At 39.8% G+C, this 7116-nt stretch overlaps 1 protein-coding gene across 1 annotated transcript in view; it reads left to right on the top strand.

Annotated features, from left to right (window-relative positions):
• The first annotated feature begins 1225 nt into the window (after nucleotides 1–1225).
• The window catches only part of HUWE1 (HECT, UBA and WWE domain containing E3 ubiquitin protein ligase 1), a 75536-nt gene continuing 69645 nt past the window's right edge, over nucleotides 1226–7116 (top strand). The window contains exons 1-5 of the mRNA XM_077748287.1: nucleotides 1226–1441; nucleotides 1828–2058; nucleotides 3563–3685; nucleotides 4184–4279; nucleotides 4865–5134. Coding sequence (XP_077604413.1) covers nucleotides 1226–1441; nucleotides 1828–2058; nucleotides 3563–3685; nucleotides 4184–4279; nucleotides 4865–5134 — 936 coding nt within the window. The remainder of the gene's footprint in view (nucleotides 1442–1827; nucleotides 2059–3562; nucleotides 3686–4183; nucleotides 4280–4864; nucleotides 5135–7116) is intronic.

The raw sequence follows: 7116 nt of genomic DNA, 5'->3' as shown, positions 1-7116 counted from the left end.
AACAGCCAGACTACCCACCTACTTGAATTCCAGTCAGTCTCAGTCATTTCAGTACAATGTTAAATTTAATAGGCTTCTATATGAATTTTCCTACTGCTTCTGTGACTACTTCAAAGAAATCTAAAATTTTGCTTTTTCCCCTCTTTCAGGCTGACCTTCTTCATCTGTTCGGTTGGTTTTACATCTCCAATGCTGTTTGATGAGAGGAAATATCCTTACCACCTCATGCTGCAGAAATTTCTGTGCTCTGGAGGCCACAATGCTCTTTTTGAGTAAGAATTGAGTTGTTTCACAGAGAAGCATTTTTTGGAGTTTGGTCTTCTTGTGTGCCTTAGCAGCACACAACTTTCTACATCTCCTATCCTGTGACAGTGAGATACGTAGAGACAACCATTAGTTGTACCCTTTTATACTCTGGGAACTAGCCGTGTTTTTCTGCCTTCCTTGGAGTTGGGATTCACCCTGTCTTAGAGGTGTTCATAAGAATCTGTTTTTTCTCATTTGGTTTTTAGTGGTGGGTACATAGTTTTCTAATAGACTTGTCTTTTTCTATTGTTTCTCTGACTGATAATTTTTCTCCTTAGTTTGAAGATTCTAAGCTGAATTTCACTTTTTTTTTTTTTGGACGTATAGTTGACATACAGTGTTAAACTTGTTTCAGGTGTGCAACATTATGATTTGACAATTTCGTGCATTGTGCAGTGCTCATCCGGATAAGTGTAGTTACCATCTGTCACCTTACAAAGTTATTACAGTGTTTTTAACTGTCTTCCCTATGTAGCAGTTTTCATTTCTTTGATGTGTTTGTGTTTATTTTATATCTAAGTTTGTACTTAATCCCCTCCACCTATTTCCCCACCCCCTTCCCTTATGGCAACCACTTTGGTTTTTCTGTTTGTTCATTTTGACTTTATAAAGTAAAGCTAAAAGTGATAATCGTTTTTCAGTCTGTATGTGTATCAAGTCATCACATTGTATACCTTAAACTTACATATGTTATATGTCAGTAATAGCTCAGTAAATCTGGAATAAACCCTCGTCCCCAAAAAGATAAAGCTAATAAATATTGGATAGATTAACAGCTATAGCTCCAAGAGGAGAGACATGTAGTGCCAGTGTAGATACTGGGAACCTTCTGAATGCCCCCCCCCAATCTAAAATACTAATATTCTCTCTCCATACTCTTTTTTTATTTGAATTTAAAACTTTCAATTGGGCTCTGTCCATGGGAGGCAAAGTTCCTGTTGCTGAGGGATTAGAACATTCAGATTTACCTGATGGCACAGGAGAATTCCTAGATGCCTGGCTAATGCTAGTGGAGAAGATGGTGAATCCCACCACGGTGCTTGAATCTCCACATTCACTGCCTGCCAAATTGCCTGGAGGCGTCCAGAACTTTCCACAATTCAGTGCCCTCCGCTTCCTTGTGGTAACTCAGAAAGTAAGTATTGAGCATTCTGAAACCAAGAGGAATTTCTCGTGCTGATTAGGTAGCTCTCTTTTTTGGTCCTCAGTGAAATAACTTTATTGTTGGAGAACCATTGGATCCTACTCCCAGATAAGGGCTGCCTTACAGAAGGGGATAGAGACCATTGGAGAATATCCTGTGGTGTAAATATTTGTACTGTAAACTTGAGATTGGTTCTTCAGGTTGGGTTCAGTGCTCCTTCTGTGTGCTTCTTCAGGCCCCCTCAGTACTGACCAAGGATTTTATTGTTGGCACTGACCTTTTGAGGAAAGACTTTCCTATAAGTGTTCGACTTACTCCTCCAGTAGCTTTGAATTGAGATAGAATGATCTTCACGCAGCTTTTCAAATGACTTCTAGGCGGCCTTTACTTGTATCAAGAACCTGTGGAACCGGAAACCCCTGAAGGTATATGGTGGGCGAATGGCTGAGTCCATGCTGGCCATCCTATGCCACATTCTCCGAGGAGAACCTGTGATTCGAGAGAGACTAAGCAAAGAGAAGGAGGGGTCTCGAGGAGAAGAGGACACAGGGCAAGAAGAAGGTGGTTCTCGCCGGGAACCTCAAGTCAACCAGCAACAACTGCAACAGGTAGGGTCCTGGCCTCCCACTCCAGGGCCTAGGCTTTGCACCAGATTGAATACTCTTTTAAGTTTACATGCCACTGAGTGGCTGGTCCTCTTAACCAGGAGATAGGTTTAAATTTGTTCCCTCTTAGAATTTCTGTTTTCTCCTGAGAGAACTGGGGTGTAATTTTAATGCTCCTAACAGGTAAAAGATTTGTGTCCTCCCAAGCATGTTGTTCAGTAGTATTAAAGCTCTTTTACAGGGCTGCCTAGGTGGCTCAGTCGGTTAAGCGTCCGACTTCAGCTCGGGTCATGATCTCACGGCTCGTGGGTTCGAGCCCCGCATCAGGCTCTGTGCTGACAGCTAGGTCAGAGCCTGCAGCCTGCTTCAGATTCTTGTCTCCCCCTCTCTCTGACCCTCCCCTGCTCTCTTTCTCTCTTAGAAATAAATAAAAAACATTAAAAAAAATTTTTTTTAAACTCTATTTACAGTATTCTCAATAAAAGGCGGCTGTCATGTTCTTTGGACACGAACTGTTCTCAGCTACTTTTTCATTAATCTATAGAAGGGAAAGATAGGAGAAAAATGACCCAAATTTATTCTCCAAGAAGAGCTCTCTGAAACCTTAACCTACAAACCTTTTTTTGTTTGTTGTCCTTAAGTAAATATATAAACTACATTTTGAAAATTGGAGGCCAGAAGTAGACGCGGGAGGCCCTTAAGATCCTAGACATTTTAGTGTCACAGAGCATTTAGCATATTCCTCTGGAAATAGATGTGTGTTCTCTTTATGTTGAGTCCTTTTCAAATACAAATACGTCTTCTACATGTACATACAACTAAAATGCTCACTTTAAGAAAATTTGGAAATATAACAAAGTATTTTAAAGGCCATCATAATGTCAGCAGACAAGATGGTTTTTCATCACTTAATTTTATGCCTAATTTTTACATACTTAACATCATACAGTATGTAGAATTGTATTGCTGTCATTCAGAAAATGGGTTGTTGTTTTTTTTAGCTTCCTGTCATTCTTTTATTACTGGATGTTAGTTTTCTTATTTGATGTTGTAAATCTGTGGTGCATAGTTTCTTTTTGTACATATCTTTCTGTAAATCTCATGATTATTTCCTAGTAATAAAATTCCTGGTCATTTTCTCAGGCTCTTGGTCTGTTGCCCGTTGTTTTCCAGAAGAGTGGGGACCCATTTTTTCCTCTGTGTATGAATCTCAATCTGTGAATTAGAATGATCCTGTTCATGATGATAACTGTCTAGCCCCATTTTCTTAGAGGATAGAATTGAGAATCACCTTGGCTACCTGCCCCAATGTGTGGCTCTAATGTTTGAATGCTATGGAAGCACCAAATGGAAAGGATTGTTACTTAACTGCCTTAGCTTATTTAATGTTCTCAGTTCATGTGAAGTTAGAAAACCTTTCTTGCATCTCGAAAGGGTTTCTGCCTTTTAAAAATGTATTTGAATTTCTCTTTTATTGTGGTTCTGAGCTCCTGCATTCTTTTTCTAGCTCATGGACATGGGCTTCACAAGGGAACATGCTATGGAGGCCCTCTTGAACACCAGCACCATGGAGCAAGCCACAGAGTACCTTCTAACCCACCCTCCTCCAATCATGGGAGGAGTTGTTCGAGTAAGTTGGCTTAGCAGCTCTAATTTTCTAGGACATTGGTTTGGCTGCTGCTGTGTTTTTTCTTATGTTGTATTTCCATCATTGGTCTTCCATTCTATAAACTACTTTTCATTTTCAGACTTCTGCATGCCAATATTTTCATTTTGTGATAACATTGTTCTAGAATGTAATGAACAGAAGCTTCCTATCTCCCAGCCATGCAAATTACTGGACTTTTTTGCAGAAGAGCTCTTAAAGTATTGACAATCAGGAAACAATAGAAGAAACGCTTTTCTGAGATGCAGAATAGGTAGTCACATTGAAGTCCCCTTCCTATGCTTTATTTCATTGTGATTTCCCCTCTGTTTTTGTAGTGACCAAGTAAGCCTAGGATTTGACTTTAGAGAGTAGCATTCAGGACACCTTCTCTTTTTCTCTAAAGCTTAAGCACAGCATGTCTGATTCCTTGTGAGTTGGTATGTGTTTTGTTGCTGGATTTTCTGTTGCTTCTCTCTGTAGGATCTGAGTATGTCCGAAGAGGACCAGATGATGAGAGCAATTGCCATGTCTCTGGGACAGGATATCCCAATGGATCAAAGAGCGGAATCACCTGAGGTAATTAGGAAATAGGATATCCAAAAGGGTCTGACACATTACTCTTTAGTACTTTTATGAACATTCTGCTACTACTGCAGAGTAATTGGTGGAGTTAATGGCTAAAGAAAAGACATGAGAGCATTCATCCCAGTCTTGCCATCACTGATGTACATTGTATTGACTCGAAGCTAAGTGAGGCAGATGAAATGTTAACCTTTAGTGTCAAATAAGAAACCCAAGATATACCTGGTAGTGTTTATTAGGCCAATCTTGCTTATCTGTTCTTAGATAACAATTACTTCAGTTTACTTAGACTGGTAGAGAATGCAGGACAATTTCTCTAAATGATTTTGTTGGGAGGGTGTGATAGAAGAGAGACTACAAATAAATTTGCAATGCTTTGGGCATTAGAAGTGTCCTTTTCTGCTTTTTCTGTCTTGCCTTTGTGGCTGCCCTCATGAACAGTTGCCACCCCTGAAGAACATACCCCTGCTTGAGGAGAAAGATAGTGGGTATTCAGTATGGTAGGGCCAGTACATTTTAGAGTGTTTCCTGTGTCTTCAGCTCTCCCATATACTATCATTCTTCCTTCCATGCCTCCAGGAAGTTGCTTGTCGGAAAGAGGAGGAGGAACGGAAAGCTCGGGAAAAGCAGGAAGAAGAAGAAGCTAAATGTCTAGAGAAGTTCCAGGATGCTGATCCATTGGAACAAGATGAGCTCCACACTTTCACAGATACCATGTTGCCAGGCTGCTTTCACCTTCTTGATGAGCTGCCGGACACAGTGTACCGGGTGTGTGACCTGATCATGACTGCAATCAAACGTAATGGAGCTGACTATCGAGACATGATTCTGAAGCAAGTAGTCAATCAGGTGAGCTCTCCAGGAGCCAGAAGAAGGGAATGTGTGAAGTACTTTTTCTACCATTCATCAGAATCTGATTTATTTTTTTTTTAATAAAACGGTTTGGGGTTGAGGGGGTGGTTTGTTTTTGCATTTTGCCCAATATGGATATATTCTGTTTGAATTCTTTAGATCTGGTAATGTCACTCTTTCTTGAGTGTTCTCTGCAAAAAGTGAATAAACTACTTCACAAAAATATATCTTTTAAAGGAAAAAAAGTTTTCTTCTTCTAGGCATCTCTTCGGAAATCCATCTAAAATGTCCCAAATCTGTCTCACTCTTGAGCCAAGTTAGGACCATTAGACTAACTGTGAATAAGTGTTTTATTTTTCCTTTCCTATGCAACAACCACTTCGCCAAACAAGTCCCCATCTTAATGTATATAGTTGTGACCTGGTATTTGTCTCCTTTTAAAGTATTTTTCTTTATTATGAAATTAATGTGTACTAGTAGTACAAATAGGGTAAGAAATAACCCCTCTCTCCGAAATAAATTTTAAAAACATTAAAATTTTTTTAAAGAATGGGCCGCCTGGGTGGCTCAGTCAGTTGGGCGTCTGACTTTGGCTCAGGTCATGATCTCACAGTCCGTGGGTTCAAGCCCCACCTCGGGTTCTGTGGTGACAGCTAGCTCAGAGCCTGGAGCCTGTTTCAGATTCTGTGTCTCCCTCTCTCTCTCTGTCTCTACCCCGCTCACGCTGTCTCTGTCTCTGTCTCTCTCTCTCTCTCAGAAATAAATAAATAAAACGTTAAAAAAAAAATAAAAGGGCGCTGGGTGGCTCAGTTAGTTAAGTGTCCAACTTCGGCTCAGGTCATGATCTCACAGTCCGTGGGTTCAAGCCCCACCTCGGGTTCTGTGGTGACAGCTAGCTCAGAGCCTGGAGCCTGTTTCAGATTTTGCGTCTCCCTCCCTCTCTGACCCTCCCCTGCTCACGCTCGTGCTCGCTCGCTCGCTCTCTCTCTCAGAAATAAGTAAAAGATTAAAAAATTTTTTTAATTAAAAATTTTTTTAAAAACTTTTACACCAAGAGATAGTATTTTAAGTTCTGTTTCCCTCACTGGTTTTTTTTCTTTGTTTTGTTTCACTATTCATGTTTTTAAACCCTTGGAAAGAAGCAGAGGAAGAAATTAAAAAGTCATGTATTTAAACATAACTTTAGTGTATAGAGAGCACAAAAGTAAAAGGAAAACTGAGTAAACCTTTTTTCCCAAGATAGGACCTAGGTTTAGTTATCTTTATATTAAGAGCTTATAGAAACGATTTTAAGAAAACTAAAACCTAGGAAAGATCAATTATGTCAAATTTATAAGAAACTTAATGTACAAAGTGAAGACCAACATTTCTAACAATCTGGTTTATTTTTGTTTTTAATGGTAATTCTGGGGCAGATGCAGTAAAAGATTGTTGATGGAAGTGTAAGTTTGGGAGAACCTTTGAGGTTGACTTACAGTGCAATAGAAATTAAAATTTTTTTTTTTTTATGTTTGTTTATTTTTGAGAGAGACTGTGTGTGATGGGGGAGAGGCAAAGAAGGAAGGAGACACAGAATCCAAAGCAGATTCCAGGCTCCACGCTGTTAGTGCAGAGCCTGACATATGGTGCTCAAACTCATGAACAATGAGATCATGATCTGAGCTGAAGTCAGACAGTTAACCAACTAAGCCACCTAGGCACACTGAAGAAAATTTTTTTAATGTTTGTTTACTTTTAAGAGAGAGCGAGACCGAGTTTGAGCAGTGAAGGGGGGCGGAGAGAGAAGGAGATACAATCTAAGACTCCGGGCTCTGAGATGTTAGCACAGAGCCTGATGCAGGACTCTATCTAACTCATGGACCATGAGATTATGACCTGAGCCGAAGTTGGACACTTAACCTACTGAGCTACCCAGGCATGCAGAAATTTTTTAAATATTCCATTTCCTTTAAGTTAAAATTGAGGCTTTTTGTTATTTA

The sequence above is a fragment of the Crocuta crocuta genome, unplaced genomic scaffold, assembly GCF_008692635.1.
Source record: "Crocuta crocuta isolate KB4526 unplaced genomic scaffold, BGI_CrCroc_1.0 scaffold1307, whole genome shotgun sequence".
Taxonomy (NCBI): domain Eukaryota; kingdom Metazoa; phylum Chordata; class Mammalia; order Carnivora; family Hyaenidae; genus Crocuta; species Crocuta crocuta.
Note: the sequence above shows the minus strand (reverse complement) of the source record. Positions and strands in the feature narration are given on the sequence as shown.